The sequence below is a fragment of the Mytilus galloprovincialis genome, chromosome 7 (genome assembly GCF_965363235.1).
Source record: "Mytilus galloprovincialis chromosome 7, xbMytGall1.hap1.1, whole genome shotgun sequence".
Classification (NCBI taxonomy): domain Eukaryota; kingdom Metazoa; phylum Mollusca; class Bivalvia; order Mytilida; family Mytilidae; genus Mytilus; species Mytilus galloprovincialis.
The window spans coordinates 90,287,222-90,308,322 of NC_134844.1; the positions used below are offsets into that span (position 1 = coordinate 90,287,222).

General features: G+C 34.0%; 1 protein-coding gene and 1 long non-coding RNA gene across 2 annotated transcripts in view; one reads left to right on the forward strand and one right to left on the reverse strand.

Moving 5' to 3' along the window:
* Positions 1-21,101, reverse strand: part of LOC143083958 (uncharacterized) — an 83,244-nt gene that overhangs the window by 57,964 nt on the left and 4,179 nt on the right. The window contains exons 2-4 of the mRNA XM_076260375.1: positions 15,096-15,244; positions 13,513-13,536; positions 11,907-11,996 (exon numbers count right to left, since the gene is read on the reverse strand). Coding sequence (XP_076116490.1) covers positions 11,907-11,996; positions 13,513-13,530 — 108 coding nt within the window. The 5' untranslated portion in view covers positions 13,531-13,536; positions 15,096-15,244. The remainder of the gene's footprint in view (positions 1-11,906; positions 11,997-13,512; positions 13,537-15,095; positions 15,245-21,101) is intronic.
* On the forward strand, positions 4,614-5,624 carry LOC143082048 (uncharacterized). Its single transcript, XR_012980237.1, has 3 exons — positions 4,614-4,727; positions 4,870-4,948; positions 5,516-5,624. It is a non-coding gene; the product is annotated as an uncharacterized LOC143082048 (long non-coding RNA).

Genomic DNA, 21,101 nt, shown 5'->3' on the forward strand with positions numbered 1-21,101 from the left:
TCACATGAATCAGTGGTCAAAACTGAATAAAATGACCAGTCACACTTGTATTTATATTCTACATAAACAACAAATAAACAACATGTTTTATTGTGAGATGTCAGAACTTCCATCAGAACTGTCAGGTTAAAAAAAAAACTTTTTTCAAAAAACATTAAAACGAGTTATATTTTCTGATTCAGTACAACGAGACAAGAAAAATAAGACCCCACTTTATATAATTCTGTCAAGTATTTGTTATTTTTAAAAGATGTTTTACATTTACATTTAACATGTCTAATTAACAACATAATTTTGTGTAGATTCTGTAGAATAATCAAAGTTAACAAAAAAAACTTTTTTTGAAGAAACATTAAATCGAGTTATATTTTCTGATTCAGTATGAAGAGACATGAAAAATAAGATCCCACTTTATATAATTCTCTCAAATATTAGGTCTCCATTAAACCCGTCTGATTAACAATGATTCAGTAGAATGATCAAAGTTAAAAAAAAAAATTTTTTCAAGAAATATAAAAACGATTTATATTTTCTGATTCAGTACGAGGAAACAAGACATATAAGACCCCACTTTATATAATTCTGTCAAGTATTTGTTATTTTTAAAAGATGTTTTATATTAGATCTGTAGAATTAACATTATCTGACTAAAGATGTTAACACAACTTGTTCTCATCAACTTCTCATTAAATCAGATGTTCACAAAATAATTTTTCGTCAGGAAACAAAATAAAACCTTTACTATTTGATTCAGTTCTGTGTTATGAATAAAATGAGACCCCACTTTATAAAATTCTTACAAATAATTTTTTTATTAAATCTGTCAATAATGATCAAAGTTTAAAAAAAAATAAAAACAAGAAAAATAAAAACAAGATATATTTTCTGATTCGGATTAATTGATGCTGAATATAAGAGTGTCATGACTATGTCACATGTTTCTGTCAAATATAAGAGTGGTATGGCTTGTTTACGTGATGGTGTTGAGTATAAGAGTGTCATTGCTATGTCACATGTTGGTGTTGAGTATAAGAGTGTCATGGTTATGTCACATGTTGGTGTTGAGTATAAGAGTGTCATGGTTATGTCACATGTTGATGCTGAGAATAAGAGTGTCATGGTTAGGTCAAATGATGGTGTTGTCATGTTCAGTACCAGAGTGGTAAATGCATGTTGAATGATCAAGTGTCACATGTCGGGCTCAGTATAAGAGTGGTAAATGCATGTTGTATGATCAAGTGTCACATGTCATGTTCAGTACAGGAGTGGTAAATGCATGTTGAATGATCAGGTGTCACATGTCGTGCTCTGTACAAGAGTGGTAAATGCATGTTGTATGATCAAGTGTCAAATGTCATGTTCAGTACAGGAGTGGTAAATGCATGTTGTTTGATTAGGTGTCACATGTTGTGCTCAGTACAGGAGTGGTAATTGAATATTGTATGATCAGGTGTCACATGCCAAGTTCACTGCAGGACTGGTAAATGAATGATGTATGATCAGGTGTCACATGTCATGTCCAGTATAGGAGTAGCGACTGAATATTGTATGATCAGGTGTCACATGTCATGTTCAGTACAGAAGTAGTAAATGAATATTGTATGATGTGGTATCACATGTCATATTCAGTACAGACTTGTTAAATGAATGATGTATGATCAGGTGTCACATGTCATGTTCAGTACAGGACTGATAAATGAATGATGTATGATCAGGTGTCACATGTCATGTTCAGTACAGTAGTGGTCAATGATTTTTTTATGATCAGGTGTCACATTCAGTACAGGAGTGGTAATAAAAGTTGTATGATCAGCTGTCACATGTCATGTTCAGTATAGGAGTGGTAAATGAATGATGTATGATCAGGTGTCTCTCGTCATGTTCAGTACAGGAGTGGTAAATGAATGTTGTATGATCAGGGAACACATGTTATGTTCAGCATAGGAGTGGTAAGTGAATGATGTTTGATCATGTGTCACATGTCATGTTCAGTACAGGAGTGGTTAATGCATGTTGTATGATCAGATGTCACATGTCATGTTCAGTACAGAAGGGGTTACGAAATGTTTCATGATCAGATGTCAAATCTTGTTCAGTACGGTGTTGTAAATGAATGTTGTATGATCAAGTGTCAAATGTCTTGTTCAGTACAGGAGTAGTCAATGAATGTTGTGTGATCCAGTGTCACATGTCATGTTCAATACAGGAGTGGTCACTGAATTATGTATGATCCGATTTCACATGTCATGTTCAGTAGAGGAGTGGTGACTGAATGTTGTATGACCAGGTATCAAATGTCTTGTTCAGTACAGGAGTGGTCAATGAATGTTGTTTGATCCAGTGTCACATGTCATGTTCAATACAGGAGTGGTCACTGAATGTTGTATGATCCGATTTCACATGTCATGTTCAGTAGAGGAGTGGTGACTGAATGTTGTATGATCAGGTGTCGAATGTCTTGTTCAGTACAGGAGTGGTCAATGAATGTTGTTTGATCCAGTGTCACATGTCATGTTCAATACAGGAGTGGTCAATAGATGTTGTATCATCCGATTTCACATGTCATGTTCAGTAGAGGAGTGGTGACAGAATGTTGTATGATCAGGTGTCAAATGTCATGTTTAATACAGGAGTGGTCAATGAATATTGTATGATCTGGTGTCACATGTCATGTTCAATACAGGATTGGTCAATGAATGTTGTTTGATCATGTGTCACATGTCATGTTCATTAGAGGACTGGTCAAAGAATGTTGTATGATCAGGTGTCACATGTCATGTTCAGTCGAGGAGTGGTAAATTAATGTTGTTTGATCCAGTGTCACATGTCATGTTCAATACAGGAGTGGTTGATGAATGTTGTATGATCAGGTGTCAAATGTCTTGTTCAATACAGGAGTGGTCAATGAATGTTGTATGGTCCGATTTCACATGTCATGTTCAGTAGAGGAGTGGTGACTGAATGTTGTATGATCAGGTGTCAAATGTCATGTTTAATACAGGAGTGGTCAATGAATATTGTATGATCTGGTGTCACATGTCCTGTTCAATACAGGATTGGTCAATGAATGTTGTTTGATCATGTGTCACATGTCATGTTCATTAGAGGACTGGTCAAAGAATGTTGTATGATCAGGTTTCACATGTCATGTTCAGTCGAGGAGTGGTAAATTAATGTTGTTTGATCCAGTGTCACATGTCATGTTCAATACAGGAGTGGTTGATGAATGTTGTTTGATCAGGTGCCACATGTCATGTTCAGTACAGGAGTGGTCAATGAATGTTGAGTGATCCAGTGTCACGTCATTTTCAGTACAGAAGTGGTCAATAAATTTTGTATGATCAGGTGTCACGTGCCATGTTCAATAGAGGAGTGGTCAATAAATGTTGTATGATCAGGTGTCACTTGTCATGTTCAATACAGGAGTGGTCAATGAATGCTGTATGATCAGTTGTCACATGTCATATTCAGTACAGGAGTGGTAAATGAATGATGTATGATCAGGTGTCACATGTCATGTTCACTACAGGAGTGGTAAATGAATGATGTATGATCAGGTGTCACATGTCATGTTCACTACAGGAGTGGTAAATGAATGATGTATGATCAGTTGTCACATGTCATGTTCACTACAGGAGTGTCTTATTATCAGGTGTCACATGTCATATTCACTACAGGAGTGTTTTATTATCAGGTGTCACACATACTTGTTCGTATAACATTTAAAATGACACGTTTCTGATGACCAGTTATTAACACCTAATTGATCGTCCATGCGGAACTATAACATATTTCACCTGATATTAAAACAAAACAAACTTAAATGACCAGAGCGTGATCAGATAAATAGTCAGAACCAACATTCATTAAGGTGGTACCAAACACCCTGACTAAAATTAATTTGGCTTGTTTAATTTTCATAAAATTTTGACAAAACATTTACCTTGACCCTTTGACAAAAATATAAAAATTTTAACTACAGACTTTATCAGAAAAAAATCATTGGATATATATCAGTTTGACAAACACTAATTTTGATCATTGAGAAACTTAATATTTCATTAACAATAGAACTTGATTAAAACGTTCAGCTGATTTATACAGAGTTGTCTCCCTGTAGTGTTATGTACCACCTTAAGGTGTAATACCACCAAATCCTGGTACGTCACATCCGGTTGCATACGAAAGTAGGACTAAAAAAATATTCCCTTGAATTTGACAGTAGAAAATTAACCCTGCATTTCAATGCACTTAAATTTTTTTGAGTCGTAAATATGTATGTTGGATGTCTGAAATAATCATTCTTTTTTTATTTGATGGTCTTATAAAATATTTTGGAACGTTAAGGTTACATACTTACCAAAGCAGGTAACCAGTAAATAACAGTGTAAAAATTGGGTTGTTTACTTCCGGCGGTGGTTACTTTCTTATATGCAATGAAATGTAATGTGACATTTTCACTGTATCACTGGAAAGGATTTAATTTTACACATGCAAAGTATTTCTTTGGTTGAAATAAAGGTAAATACTGTACAATTTTTTTAAAAGTGCCAATTTAACAGACTAATAGGGAAAAATCAATGGTGGTATTACACCTATTTAGGGAAACTAAATGTGCACTCGTGACCCTATTGTACTTTCATTTTTAAAAGTTATTTATAAACCAGTTCATACATTGTAAACATGGACTATTCGGAATGGATTTAGACACAGAAAGCACGTTTGAGGTAAAATTGCATTGAAATGGGGGTTTACGGGTGTTTTCTAAGTCAAATGGGTGGACAGACGAAGCTGTATTTAGATTACTGTCTTAAATTTTAAATTACCCTTTCATTTTTTTTTATACAACATGTGAATTTTTTATTTCAGTGTTAACCATGTTCTGAAGAGCATTCTGTTGAAAAATCTTATATGTGAATTGGTCTGCTGATGACACTTCAGCATTAAAGTATGTATCAACTATCATCATGTTTTTTGTTTTTTTTTTGGCCGCAAAAGTTTACAATTTGCCATTGTGCCGTCTACATTTTGCACAGACAATAACTGATCTAAACACTTATTTGTCCTGGATTTATACACATCAGAATCCAGTCTCACATACTTAAACTTTATAATTCTTACCAATTATTTTTTTGTACCAGCATTCCAAGGGACATAACCCTTTTTAAAAACATTTTGAGGTATTTTTTTTATTACTCTTTCTCCCCATTTTCTAATGTAAAATACAAGAACGTGGACTTTTTGTGTAAATCCATTAGAAATATACTGTTATGAGTAAATAAAAAGACTTTGATACCAGTAGCAATAAATGATTGACTGAAAGGGAACCGTTATTTGTCACACTAGGGGAACAGACCAAAAACTCAAGTTACACATAAGGGCTTATAGAAACTTCCGTGTAGACTGTTAACATTTATAGAGTCAGTTCTTTCAGCTAAAACACTTTAATTATTGATTTAACATTACATCTATTTCATTTTTGTGGGAAAATAATCACATTTGTTTTATTTTTTAGACAAAAGATATCAAGTTTTGATGAAAAAGGAAGGAAGGAGGAAAAATGGACCAAAACAGACCTTCAAATGAACTCTTAAAGGTGCAATAAAATTGTTTATCATCTTAAATTTGTCTTTTGTATTCTATTTAATTGTTTGAATGCATAGATCATGAGTTTATGATCAGATATTAGTCAACACTGCATTTTATAATGATACACTGAAATTAGGATTTTTCGAAGAAATTAGACTGAAATTGCCGTAGGATATGGCCTTACATTATAGTGATTTTCTCTGAAACTATAGTTCTGACTGAGACAAAACTTGACAGTTATGCTTGAAATAACTTGCAATTGGAGGGAAACAAATTACATGAAGTTTATTTGACATTTAGGTGTTCTTTAATTGCAATAATTAAAGGGTTTGCAGAATTATGACAAATTTACAATTATTGAATGCAAAGCAGACAACCATTACCAGTGATCTTTTGGGATTTTTTTTTGTTATGAGAGTGATTCCATAATTTATAGTGACTACCCTTTGTCAAATATTTGTAAATATTTGTTTATTGATTTTGTTTGTGAATGTTTTGTATCTGTACTTGTGTGTTCAATTATCACGAAGGATAAAAAAAAGAAGATGGAGCTTCAATACATAATAACAAATTGTCATGTAAAAAAAAGGCACACTATTCAAAATATTTAGTTTGTTTACACAAATCTCATACTGTATTTCATGCATTCTAAATTGATGACGACACATTAGAATTTCAGATAAGTCAAATACTTTTGTCCAGTCCGTCCCTTCAACTTCAACTTAATCATGTTAATGAGATTTAAATGTATCTTATTTTAAAGCTTTGAGACAGTAACCCAATAACATAAAAGTGTAATGACATAGTTCATGTCTGTTCTTGGTGCCCTGTGAAGTGTTTTAGGAACTGTTCTTTTGTCTTTTTAATAAAATTTTTCTGCCATGCTATTTTACTTCTACTTATGTAATTTGATTGCCTCCCTGGTATTTTATCCAATATTTTCTCTGGTTGAGAGGTGTGTCATACATCCATGTTTTGTTAATAAATTTCTTATAGTTTGTGTAAACTAGAGGCTCTAAAGAGCCTGTGTCGCTAACCTTGGTCTATGTGAATATTAAACAAAGGAAGCAGATTGAAAATTGACTACAAAGGTCAATAACTCCTACAGGGGTCAATTGACCATTTCGTTCATGTTGACTTATTTGTAGATCTTACTTTGCTGAACATTATTGCTGTTTACAGTTTACCTATATTTATAATAATATTCAATATAATAACCAAAAACAGCAAAATTTCCCTAAAATTACCAATTCAGGGGCCGCAACCCAAAAACAGGTTGTCCAATTCATCTGAAAATTTCAGGGCAGATAGATCTTCACCTGATTAACAATTTTACTTCATGTCAGATTTTCTCTAAATTATTTGGTTTTTGAGTTATAAGCCAAAAACTGCATTTTACCCCTATGTTCTATTTTTAGCCATGGCAGCCATCTTGGTTTGATGGCCAGGTCACCGGACACATTTGTTAAACAAGAAACCCCAAAGATGATTGTGGCATAGTTTGAATCAATTTGGCACAGCAGTTTCAGAGAAGAAGATTTTAGTAAAAGATATATAAAATTTACGAAAAATGGTTAAAAATTGACTTTAAAGGGCAATAACTCCTAAAGAGGTCAACTGACCATTTTGGTCATGCTGACTTATTTGTAAATCTGACCTTGCTGAACATTATTGCTGTTTACAGTTTACCTATATCTATAATAATATTCAATATAATAACCAAAAACAGCAAAATTTCCTTAAAATTACCAATTCAGGGGCCGCAACCCAAAAACAGGTTGTCCAATTCATCTGAAAATTTCAGGGCAGATAGATCTTCACCTGATTAACAATTTTACCCATGTCAGATTTGCTCTAAATGCTTTGGTTTTTGAGTTATAAGCCAAAAACTGCATTTTACCCCTATGTTCTATTTATAGCCATGGCGGTCATCTCGGTTAGTTGGCGGGGTCACCGGACACAATTTTTAAACTAGATACCCCAATGATGATTGTGGCCAAGTTTCAAATAATTTGGCCCAGCAGTTTCAGAGGAGAAGATTTTTCTAAAAGATTACTAAAATTTACGAAAAATGGTTAAAAATTGACTATAAAGGGCAATAACTCCTAAAGTGGTCAACTGATCATTTTGGTCATGTTGACTTATTTGTAGATCTTACTTTGCTGAACATTATTGCTGTTTACAGTTTATCTCTATCTGAAATAATATTCAAGATAATAACCAAAAACAACAAAATTTCCTTAAAATTACCAATTCAGGGGCAGCAACCTAACAACGGAATGTCAGATTCATCTGAAAATTTCAGGGCAGATAGATCTTAACCTGATTAACAATATTACCCCATGTCAGATTTGCCCTAAATGCTTTGGTTTTTGAGTTATAAGCCAAAAACTGCATTTTACCCCTATGTTCTATTTATAGCCATGGCGGCCATCTTGGTTAGTTGGCGGGGTCACCGGACTCAATTTTTAAACTAGATACCCCAATGATGATTGTGGCCAAGTTTGGTTAAATTTGGCCTAGTAGTTTCAGAGGAGAAGATTTTTGTAAAAGTTAACGCCGGACGCAGGACGACGACGACGGACGACGACGACGGACGCCGGACGCCAAGTGATGAGAAAAGCTCACTTGGCCCTTTGGGCCAGGTGAGCTAAAAAAGGAATCAGCAAACTTTGAGTGAAAGCAAGTCTAAATTGGATGGAGAGTTGTCTCATTGGCACTGACATCTGCTTAGATCTATCTCAATGTTTTACTACTTAAACTTACAAGTCCAATACAAGTTGAACAGCAATGAGACAAATTACAAAGCTTTGGCTACAAAACAAACTATTATGTTCCTATCTTTAACAAAGATGTAAAAGTTTTATTTATAATCAAAGCACTTGTGATCGTGATTGGATTTCAGTATCAACAAATGGATGGTGCAATCAATCTTAATCAAGTTTATTTCAGTCTATATCAATGTTATCTACAAACTATCTTATATTTTCAGAGGTTATGTCAATTTATAGAACACCTATTTCTTTTAAGTTATGTTAGTCGTAAAGCATTGAAAAATAATCAATTTTGATATAAAAAAAACGACATTGTGGAATAATTTAACATAAATATTTCATAAATACAAAACAAAACAAGCAACTGTACTTTTAAAACTGAAGATTTACAGCAAAAATGTTTTATAAGAACAGAATCATATATTATACAAATAACACATAGCTGAGACTGTAATAGAGCAGATTGTTACCCTGAGAAAATATTGTCAACCGCGTCAAAGTCAAGGTTGACAATGCTTTTTGGAGGGGTACCAAACTGCTGTATCACCCTCTCAGCTATGTGTTATTTAATTTATTATACTGAATATCCTATCATTATAAATGTCTTTTACAGATGAATTTAAAAGTTTAAAAGTATTTTCTATGACGTCACGTACATAACAACGTTACGGGTATTAGAAAAATTAACAGAAGTAAAGCAAGATGTTTTATTTTTTATTTTGACAGAATAGAATCTGAGCCAAAACGTAGAACTTTTAAGCATTGTCTTTAATAACTTGACTTTAAATTATAGATTTTTGATTGGTCTGGACGAGAGGGTGACATTCAAAACTAGAGGCTCTAAAGAGCCTGTGTCGCTCACCTTGGTCTATGTGCATATTAAACAAAGGACACAAATGGATTCATGACAAAATTGTATTTTGGTGATGGTGATGTGTTTGAAGTTCTTTCTTTACTGAACGATTTTGCTTCTTACAATTATATCTATAATGAACTTTGCCCATTAGTAACAGAGAACTATATTTGGTAAAAATTTACATAAATTTACCAAATTAATGAAAATTGTTAAAAATTGACTATAAAGGGCAATAACTCCTTAAGGGGTCAACTGACCATTTTGGTCATGTTGACTTATTTGTAGATCTTACTTTGCTGAACATTATTGCTGTTTACAATTTATCTCTATCTATAATAATATTCAAGATAATAACCAAAAACAGCAAAATTTCCTCAAAATTACCAACTCAGGGGCAGCAACCCAACAACCGATTGACCGATTCATCTGAAAATTTCAGGGCAGATAGATCTTGACCTGATAAACATTTTTATCCCCATGTCAGATTTCCTCAAGATGCTTTGGTTTTTGAGTTATAAGCCAAAAACTGCATTTTACCCCTTTGTTCTATTTTTAGCGGTGGTGGCCATCTTGGTTGGTTGACCAGGTCATGCCACACATTTTTTAAACTAGATACCCCAAAGATGATTGTGGCCAAGTTTGGATTAATTTGGCCCAGTAGTTTCAGAGGAGAAGATTTTTGTAAAAGATTACTTTAATTAACGAAAAATGGTTAAAAATTGACTATAAAGGGCAATAACTCCTAAACGGGTCAACTGATCATTTTGGTCATGTTGACTTATTTGTAGATCTTACTTTGCTGAACATTATTGCTGTTTACAGTTTACCTCTATCTATAATAATATTCAAGATAATAACCAAAAACAGCAAAATTTCCTCAAAATTACCAATTCAGGGGCAGCAACCCAACAACCAATTGACCGATTCATCTGAAAATTTCAGGGCAGATAGATCTTGACCTAATAAACATTTTTACCCCATGTCAGATTTGCTCTAAATGCTTTGGTTTTTGAGTTATAAGCCAAAAACTGCATTTTACCCCTATGTTCTATTTTTAGCCGTGGCGGCCATCTTGGTTGGTTGACCGGGTCACGCCACACATTTTTTAAACTAGATACCCCAATGATGATTGTGGCCAAGTTTGGTTTGATTTGGCCCAGTAGTTTCAGAGGAGAAGATTTTTGTAAAAGTTAACGACGACGGACGACGACGGACGACGACGGACGACGCCGGACGCCGGACGCAAAGTGATGGGAATAGCATACTTGGCCCTTCGGGCCAGGTGAGCTAAAAAAGGAGTTAAGTGTATTGTTGTTGTGTAACTATATTTCTTACTTCTTATGTAAAATACAGAAATACATGTAATAACCAATATTCATTGTGTTTAACAACTAATCACTCAGAAAAAAAAGGGTGATTTATATATGTTTAACAACAAATCATTCAGAAAAAAACAAGGGTAATTTATATATGATTGACAACGAATCACTCACAACAAACAAGGGTGATTTATATATTATTGACAATAAATCACTCAGAACAAACAAGGGGGATTTATATATAATTGACAACAAATCACTCAGAACAAACAAGGGGGATTTATGTATGATTGACAACGAATCACTCAGAACAAACAAGGGGGATTTATATATGATTGACAACGAATCACTCAGAACAAACAAGGGTGATTTATATATGATTGACAAGGAATCACTCAGAACAAACAAGGGTGATTTATATATTATTGACAATGAATCAATCAGAACAAACAAGGGTGATTTATGTATGATTGACAACGAATCACTCAGAACAAACAAGGGTGATTTATATATGATTGACAACGAATCACTCAGAACAAACAAGGGTGATTTATATATGATTGACAAGGAATCATTCAGAACAAACAAGGGTGATTTATCTATGATTGACAACGAATCACTCAGAACAAACAAGGGTGATTTATCTATGATTGACAACGAATCACTCAGAACAAACAAGGGTGATTTATATATGAATGACAATGAATAACTCAGAACAAACAAAGGTGATTTATATGATTTACAATGAATCACTCAGAACAAACAAGGGTGATTTATATATGATTGACAATGAATCACTCAGAACAAATCACTCAGAACAAACAAGGGTGATTTATATATGATTGACAACGAATCACTCAGAACAAACAAGGGTGATTTATATATGATTGACAATGAATCACTCAGAACAAATCACTCAGAACAAACAAGGGTGATTTATATATGATTGACAACGAATCACTCAGAACAAACAAGGGGGATTTATATATGATTGACAACGAATCAATCAGAACAAACAAGGGGGATTTATATATGAATCACAATGAATAACTCAGAACAAACAAGGGTGATTTATATATGATTGACAACGAATCACTCAGAACAAACAAGGGTGATTTATATATGATTGACAATGAATCATTCAGAACAAACAAGGGTGATTGATATATGATTGACAACGAATCACTCAGAACAAACAAGGGTGATTTATATATGATCGACAATGAATCACTCAGAACAAGCAAGAGTGATTTATATGATTGACAACGAATCACTCAGAACAAACAAGGGTGATTTATATATGATTGACCTTGTGTGTACTGTTATAAGTTAATGCCTTTATGTTTCAAATATTTTAACTTCACTTACACCAAGACTTGTATTTTCAAAATTAGCTCCATTCTGTAAAGATAATTCCACATCTTTAAGATTTCCCTTCAGAGCAGCTCCACAAAGTTTCTGTAAGTAAAACAAAGCTTAAGCATTTCTCTCCTGCACATAATAATGTATTACAAATGTAATAATTCAAATTAAGTAAGTAAGTATATTGGTAATTTTAGTGACATGTGTTATACAATGATCATATTTTAATTAACAAATTAACAAACTACTTTTTATAGTTTGATTTATTCTACTTATGATGTCCACTTTTACAAACTGTGCCCCTCTACTTGCCGACTTGTTTCTTTATTATTATGAGGCTGACTTCATGCAGGAACTTCTTAGGAAGAAAGATAAGAAGTTAGCAATATCCTTTAACTCTACTTTCCGCTATATAGATGACGTTCTTTCACTAAACAATTCAAAATTTGGTGACTATGTGGAACGCATCTATCCCATCGAATTGGAGATAAAGGATACTACAGATACAGTTAAGTCGGCTTCATATCTTGACTTACATCTAGAAATTGACAATGAGGGTCGGTTGAAAACAAAACTTTACGACAAAAGAGATGATTTCAGCTTTCCAATTGTGAACTTTCCATTTCTAAGTAGCAACATTCCAGCAGCACCTGCATACGGGGTATATATCTCCCAATTGATACGATATTCCTGTGCTTGCGTTTCCTATCATGATTTTCTTGATAGAGGGTTACTGCTCACAAGGAAGCTATTAAACCAAGAGTTCCAAATGGTGAAGTTCAAATCATCCCTTCGTAAATTTTACGGACGCCATCACGAGTTGGTTGATCGTTATGGAATAACCGTTTCACAAATGATATCGGATATGTTCCTTACGTCGTAACTACAATCCCCTTCCCTTTCATGAATGTGACCACCGAATTAGACTATTTACCGGATTTGTAATCACATAAGCAACACGACGGGTGCCACATGTGGAGCAGGATCTGCTTACCCTTCCGGAGCACCTGAGATCACCCCTAGTTTTTGGTGGGGTTCGTGTTGTTTATTCTTTAGTTTTCTATGTTGTGTCATGTATACTATTGTTTTTCTGTTTGTCTTTTTCATTTTTAGCCATGGCGTTGTCAGTTTATATTAGATTTATGAGTTTGACTGTCCCTTTGGTATCTTTCGTCCCTCTTTTACAGTTTACTTCTCAAATGCAGTGACAACAACTGATCAAGACAGTGAAATTGCTGTTTGAAATTTCAGAGTTTTTGGAGAAAACACAAACACTTTTGACGCTGTATAATGTATCAGGTTTGCTCCTTGAAATTTTATCCATTACAATTCTTATAACTCTTGTCATTTTGATTTTCTTTTATTTTCCCTCTATGAATCTCCCTGACCATCATCCCTTACGGCCTCTATTATGACAAGACCTACCTATTGTATTTATTGTGAACTTGTTCTCGTCCCGAATATGCATGAAATATTTGCCACTGGACGTTAAGCAACCAACAATCAAGCAATCCCTCTATGAATACAATGAACTACACACATGTAGCTTTCTGTACAGTTTAAAGACAAAAATAGGTCACATGACTATCGAAATTTAAGAAGAAAATCTTACCTTATCCCAATCTTCCATTATATCCTGCAAAAAAAGAAAAAAACACATTTTTAAATATATATATTAGTTTATAATTCTAATATTTTAACCATTGATTTAGGTCATTTTTCTCCACTGTGTAAAGGTTAATGTATCCATCATCTGCAAAGAAGTAAAGGGTTAACAAGGCATACCGACAAAAGTTTACTAAAGACAGTTGATTTTATTATCTCCCCTTTAACATGTAAACTTTAGTTTACCATGAACAATATCTGTTCAGTTGTTACAACAACAAGGTACAAAAATTACCGGACATATAGACAGTATATTGAAGTAAGTTGATTTGATTATCTCCCCTTTAACATGTTAGACTACCAGAAATAATATCTGTCCAGCTGTTTCACTGACAATGTCCTACATGGACATATAGACAGTATATTGAAGCAAGTTGATTTGATTATCTCCCGTTTAACATGTTAGACCACCAGACACAATATCTGTCCAGCTGTTTCACTGACAAAGTACATGGACATATAGACAGTATATTGAAGTAAGTTAATTTGATTATCTCCCCTTTAACATGTTTAGACCACCGGACACAATATCTGTCCAGCTGTTACACTGACGAGGTACATGGTCAAAAGGACAGTATATAGAAGTATATTGATTTGATTATCTCCCATTTAACATGTTAGACCACCAGAAATAATATCTGTCCAGCTGTTACACTGACAAGGTACATAGTCAAACGGACAGTATATAGAAGTAAATTAATTTGATTATCTCCCCTTTAACATGTTAGACCATCACAAACATATCTGTCCAGCTGTTGCACTGGCAAGGCACATGTACATACAGACAGTATATTGAAGTAAGTTGATTTGATTATCTCCCCTTGAACATGTTAGACCACCAGAAACAATATCTGTCCAACTGTTACACAGACAAGGCACATGGTCAAATGGACAGTATATAGAAATGATTTAATTTTGGATGTAACGCGTCTTCTGATTGGCTGTTGTTATTTTGTTATGAGCCCATATACATAATTTAGTCATGTGACCGTGACGTCATCAACGTTTTTTCATGGTTTTCTACCGTTTAAAATGGAATTTAGAATTAAATTATAAGAAATGACTGTGATATTTTTTCTGTCTATTTGAAATAACATAAAAAATGTGGTGTACACTGTTAAATAACCCGCTACGCACGTTAATATTCAGTGTGCACCAAATTTTTGTTGTTATTTCTTCATGGACAGAAAAAATATTACAGTTTTTCCTTAATAAAATTAATTTGATTATCTCCCCTCTAACATGTTAGACCAGAAACAATATCTGTCTAGCTGTTAGTCACTGACAAGGCACACAGACAGTAAATGGACAGTGTATTGATGAAAGTTAATTTGATTATCTCCCCTTTAGCAAGTTTGATCACCGGAAATAATGTCTGTTTAGCTGTTGCAATGACAATGTTTTTATTCTTTGGCTCATGCCATCAAAGCTAATAAGATTTTATATATTACTTATAAAAAGACTTGATGTAGTGAATGTCCAAAAAGAGACACTTACACCTATACATCAGAAATATATATGATTAAGTACCCAAAGTCCCAAACAGAAGTCTGTTGGTTCTAGTCCTGAAACTGTTAACAACTACAAATTATCCTTCATAAAACTCCATTTCTAACTTCAGCTTATTTCAAAGGGTGTCATCATGGCGTTAATACCAGCTGCCACAGGTCAATAACAATCTGCAAATAAACGTTAACATCAAATTTAAATCATGTAAACATAATAGATATCGTCATATGATGCTGGATAAGCCAATCGAATTAAATCAGTTTTTGTATTACGTTTTTCGTATCTTACTCCTTGCAGTGTGATAAGATATATCTCTTAAATCGATAACAGGTCACAACTATAAGAAAATCATTTTTATTTGATATTTCTTCCATTCCTATGGTTGAAAAAATGATAATGCTACGGATTGCACATATTATTCAGCAAATTAAATTCTTATAAATGATAATCAGCACTGTTGTTGTATGGGAATTGTAATCAGGTACTTAAGGAACAAATATTATTTCTAGTTAATCCTGCATAATGACGATTACAGATGCTTGATGAACTTTAATAGAACTAGAATACAGGCGATCCCCCTCTATCTGGTAAATGACATCACAAAGGCACAAAACGAACTTTAATAGAACTAGAATACAGGCGATCCCCTTTATCTGGTAAATGACATCACAAAGGCACAAAACGGACTTTAATAGAACTAGAATACAGGCGATCCCCTTTATCTGGTAATTGACGTCACAAAGGCACAAAACGAACTTTAATAGAACTAGAATATAGGCGATCCCCTCTGTCTGGTAAATGACATCACAAAGGCACAAAACGGACTTTAATAGAACTAGAATACAGGCGATCCCCTTTATCTGGTAAATGACGTTACAAAGGCACAAAACTAACTTTAATAGAACTAGAATACAGGCGATCCCCTTTATCTGGTAAATGACATCACAAAGGCACAAAACAAACTTTAATAGAACTACAGTCCAACCTCGTTGTGTCGAAATCGAAGGGACCGGACCAAAGTATTCGACTCATCTGAGGTTCGACTCATCGAGGTCGAGTGTGTTGTCATAAATTTTGAATGCATGAAATACGGTATGAGATTTTAAACTAGATACAATGAACAGTGTGCCTTTTCCATTCACTCTCCGATTTTGATCCTTCGTAATAATTAAAAACATACCTGTCAACTCACCCGTTTTTTGCGGGTGACACCCGTTATTTTCACCTCTCACCCGGGAGTTTTTCTTTACCCGGCGGGTCCCGGGAATTTCTAACATTACCCGTTTCACCCGGATTTCTGACCGGAATTGTTTCCGGTATTTAGAAGTAATGCGACCTTCGGTTTTATCGGTCTTTTTCAATGTAACCAAAAGTCAAAATGTAGGACTGTTTACCTGAGCTGTGAAATAGCTTCAGGTTATTCCTGTGGAAAAACTAAAACCACCCAAATAGTAAAGAGGGCCCTTTCAGTTGAAAATAACAAAGTGGTAGTTGAAAACAAGCCAAGATTTTTTGTTTTGTCAAAACTTGCTAAAACATTACTGGTTTTGCCAAACAGCAATGCAGACAGTGAGAGGGCATTTTCTTTAGTAAAGAAAATAGCTACAGAGTGTAGGGCTGATCTTAATAAGGATACACTGTGTGCTCTTCTTTCTTGTAAAATGAATACACATTTGCATTGCTATGAACTGAAACCAAGTGCAGTTCTTTTAAAGAATGCCAAGTCTGCTACTATGGAATATAACAATAGTCTGAAATAAACTTGTATACATGTTCTAACTGTTTCATATACATATTGACTATATAAATTATATGTAAACATATTTTTGTTCTTCAATTGAGCCCGCAAAATGTCATACGCGTTATGACCTGAGATTTTTTTTCTCAATGCAGGTCATGACCTGACTTTTCATTTTCAGAGGTTGACAGGTATGTAAAAACACAAGTATAGATACAAATCATGCACAGATAAAATCAATAGTCTATACACAAATATTTCAAAGGTCAGTCAAAATGTTCTTGTCATTTTTTTTTCCAATTGAAATGTTTGATATTCAATAATTCTAAACATATTGTGTAGTCTTTGTCAATGACCAAAATATCTGAAACTGGTGACCACTAGTCTTAAAGGTAACCTTTAAAGACAAGAGTGCACACACTGAAATGTCTCGTCTTCTTTACTAATCATTGATATTATGTTGATACTCCTAAATATAAAGCTTTATTACGACTGTCACATAAACTTAACATGAACCATATGCCAGGCAGACATGTACAGCTAACAATGCTTCCATACAACAAATTTGGCTGACATATTGCTTATAGTTTATAGTTTAACACAAAAACTTAACACTGAGCAATGAACCGTGAAAACCAGGTCAAGGTCAAATAAAACCTGCACGACTGACATATAGATCATAAAATATTTCCATACACCAAATATAGTTGTCTTGACCTATGACATATAGTATCAGATAAAAGACCAAAACTTAAAAACTTAACTTTGACCACTGAACCATAAAAATGAGGTCAAGGTCAGATGACATCTGCCCGCTAGACATGTACATCTTACAATCATTCCATACAACAAATATAGTAAACCTATTGCATAAAGTATGAGAAAAACAGACCAAAACACAAAAACTCAACTACATGTATAACCACCATGACCACTGAACCATGAAAATAACAAGAGTGCACACACTGAAATGTCTCGCCTTCTTTACTAATCATTGATATTATGTTGATACTCCTAAATATAAAGCTTTCTTACGACTGTCACATAAACTTAACCTGAACCATGAAAATGAGGTCAAGGTCAGTTGAACCATATGCCAGGCAGACATGTACAGCTAACAATGCATCCATTCAACAAATATAGTTGACCTATTGATTATAGCATGTATAGTTTATATTAAGAAAAAAGACCAAAACACAAAATCTTAACACTGAGCATTGAACCGTGAAAACCAGATCAAGGTCAAATGAAACCTGCACCACTGACATATAGATCATAAAATATTTCCATACACCAAATATAGTTGACCTATGACATATAGTATTAGATAAAAAGACCAAAACTCAAAAACTTAACTTTGACCACTGAACCATGAAAATGAGGTCAAGGTCAGATGACATCTATCCACTAGATATGTACACCTTACAGTCATTCCATACAACAACAATGAACAAAATATATAGTAAACCTATTGCATAAAGTATGAGAAAAACAGACCAAAACACAAAAACTTAACTATAACCACTGAACCATGAAAATGAGTTTAAGATCAGATGACATCTGCCCGCTAGACATGTACACCTTACAATCATTCCATACAACAAATATAGTAAACCTATTGCATAAAGTATGAGAAAAACAGACCAAAACACAAAAACTTAACTATAACCACTGAACCATGAAAATGAGGTCAAGGTCAGATGACACCTGCCAGTTGGACATGTACACCTTACAGTCCTTCCATACACCAAATATACTAGACCTATTGCTTATAGTATCTGAGATATGGACGACCACCAAAACTTAACCTTGTTCACTGATCCATGAAATGAGGTCGAGGTCAAGTGAAAACTGTCTGCCGGGCATGAGGACCTTGCAAGGTACGTACATACTACATTGTAAATATAGTTATCCTATTACTTACAGTAAGAGAGAATTTATCATTACAAAAAATCAGAACTTTTTTTTCAAGTGGTCACTGAACCATGAAAATGAGGTCAAGGACAATGGACATGTGACTGACGGAAACTTCGTAACATGAGGCATATATATACAAAATATGAAGCATCCAGGTTTTCCACCTTCTAAAATATATAGCTTTTAAGAAGTGAGCTAACACCGCCGCCGCCGTAGCTACCACCGTCGCCGCCAGATCACTATCCCTATGTCGAGCTTAAATTAACTCTTTCTGCAACAAAAGTTGCAGGCTCGACAAAAATGAGGTTAAAATTAGATGACATCTGCCCGCTAGACATGTACACCTTACAATCATTCCATACAACAAATATAGAAAACGTGTTGCATAAAGTATGAGAAAAACAGACCAAAACAAAAAAACTTAACTATAACCACTGAACCATGAAAATGAGGTCAAGGTCAGATGACACCTGCCAGTTGGACATGTACACCTTACAGTCCTTCCATACACCAAATATACTAGACCTATTGCTTATAGTATCTGAGATATGGACTTGACCACCAAAACTTAACCTTGTTCACTGATCCATGAAATGAGGTCGAGATCAAGTGAAAACTGTCTGCGGGGCATGAGGACCTTGCAAGGTACGCACATACTAAATATAGTTATCCTATTACTTACAGTAAGAGAGAATTTAACATTACAAACCACATGCTCCGCAGGGCGCAGCTTTATACGACCGCAGAGGTTGAACCCTGAACGGTTGGGTCAAGTATGGACACAACATTCAAGCTGGATTCAGCTCTAAATTTGGATTGTGATTAAATAGTTGACACAGCATAGGTTTCTGACACAGAATGAATGTGGTCTAATGAACTTAAAATACTTTTTTTTCCTTTGAGCAATTCACTATGCTGTTGAATATTAATCCTCTCAAAAAAATGTTTGAAGAAATTTTCTTTTTATTTATGAAATCTGAAATGAGAAAAATTTAAACCCCCCCCCCCATTTTTTTTCACATCCCCCTTTCCCTTTTTCCAAAACTGATCTCAATTCAAATTTCTAATGGAGTTTGCAACAATAACTACTCATTTAAATACATCATAAAATATTAAAATGCAACAAAAGGTGCTTGTTATCACTGAATGGTAAAGATTGTTTTAATTTATCAGTTGGTAGTAAAAGTGAATATACATTGTATATTGTATAAAACAATGATTTAAGTTGATTCAACTACTATTCTGGACAAAGAAAGATAACTCCAATCAATTGAAAATTTCTTGCTATTGCACAATATTGTGCAATTAGATATTTATTGCTATTGCGCAATACTGTGCAATTGAAAATATTTGCTATAGTAATGCACAATACTGTGCAATTGAAGATTTCTTGCTATTGCGCAATACTGTGCAATTGAAAATTTCTTGCTATTGCACATGTTGCACAATACTGTGCAATTGAAGATTTCTTGCTATTGCTGAATACTGTGCAATTGAAAATTTCTTGCTATTGCACAATACTTAATATAATAATTTTGGATCCTGATTTGAACCAACTTGAAAACTGCGCCCATAATAAAAAATCTAAGTACATGTTTAGATTCAGCATAACAAAAAAGCTCAAGAATTCAATTTTTGTTAAAATCAAACTTAGTTTAATTTTAGACTCTTTGGACTTTAATGTAGACCAATTTGAAAACGGGACTAAAAATTAAGAATCTACATACACAGTTAGATTTGGCATATCAAAGAACCCCAATTATTCAATTTTTGATGAAATCAAACAAAGTTTAATTTGGACCCGATTTGGACCAACTTGAAAACTGGGCCAATAATCAAAAATCTAAGTACATTTTTAGATTCAGCATATCAAAGAACCCCAAGGATTCAATTTTTCTCAAAATCAAACTAAGTTTAATTTTGGACCCTTTGGACCTTAATAGTAGACCAATTTGAAAACGGGACCAAAAATTAAGAATCTTCATACACAGTTAGATTCGGCATATCAAAGAACCCCAATTATTCAATTTTTGATGAAATCAAACTAAGTTCAATTTTGGACCCTTTGGGGCCCTTATTCCTAAACTGTTGGGACCAAAACTCCGAAAATCAAACCCAACCTTCCTTTAGTGGTCATAAACCTTGTGTTTAAATTTCATAGAAACTAAAGTTATGGTGCGAAAACCAAGAATAATGCTTACTTGGGCCCCTTTTTGGTCCCTAATTCCTAAACTGTTAGAGCCAAAACTCCCAAAATCAATCCCAACCTTCCTTTTGTGGTCATAAACCTTGTGTCAAAATTTCATAGATTTCTATATACTTAAACTTAAGTTATTGTGCGAAAACCAAAAAAATGCTTATTTGGGCCCTTT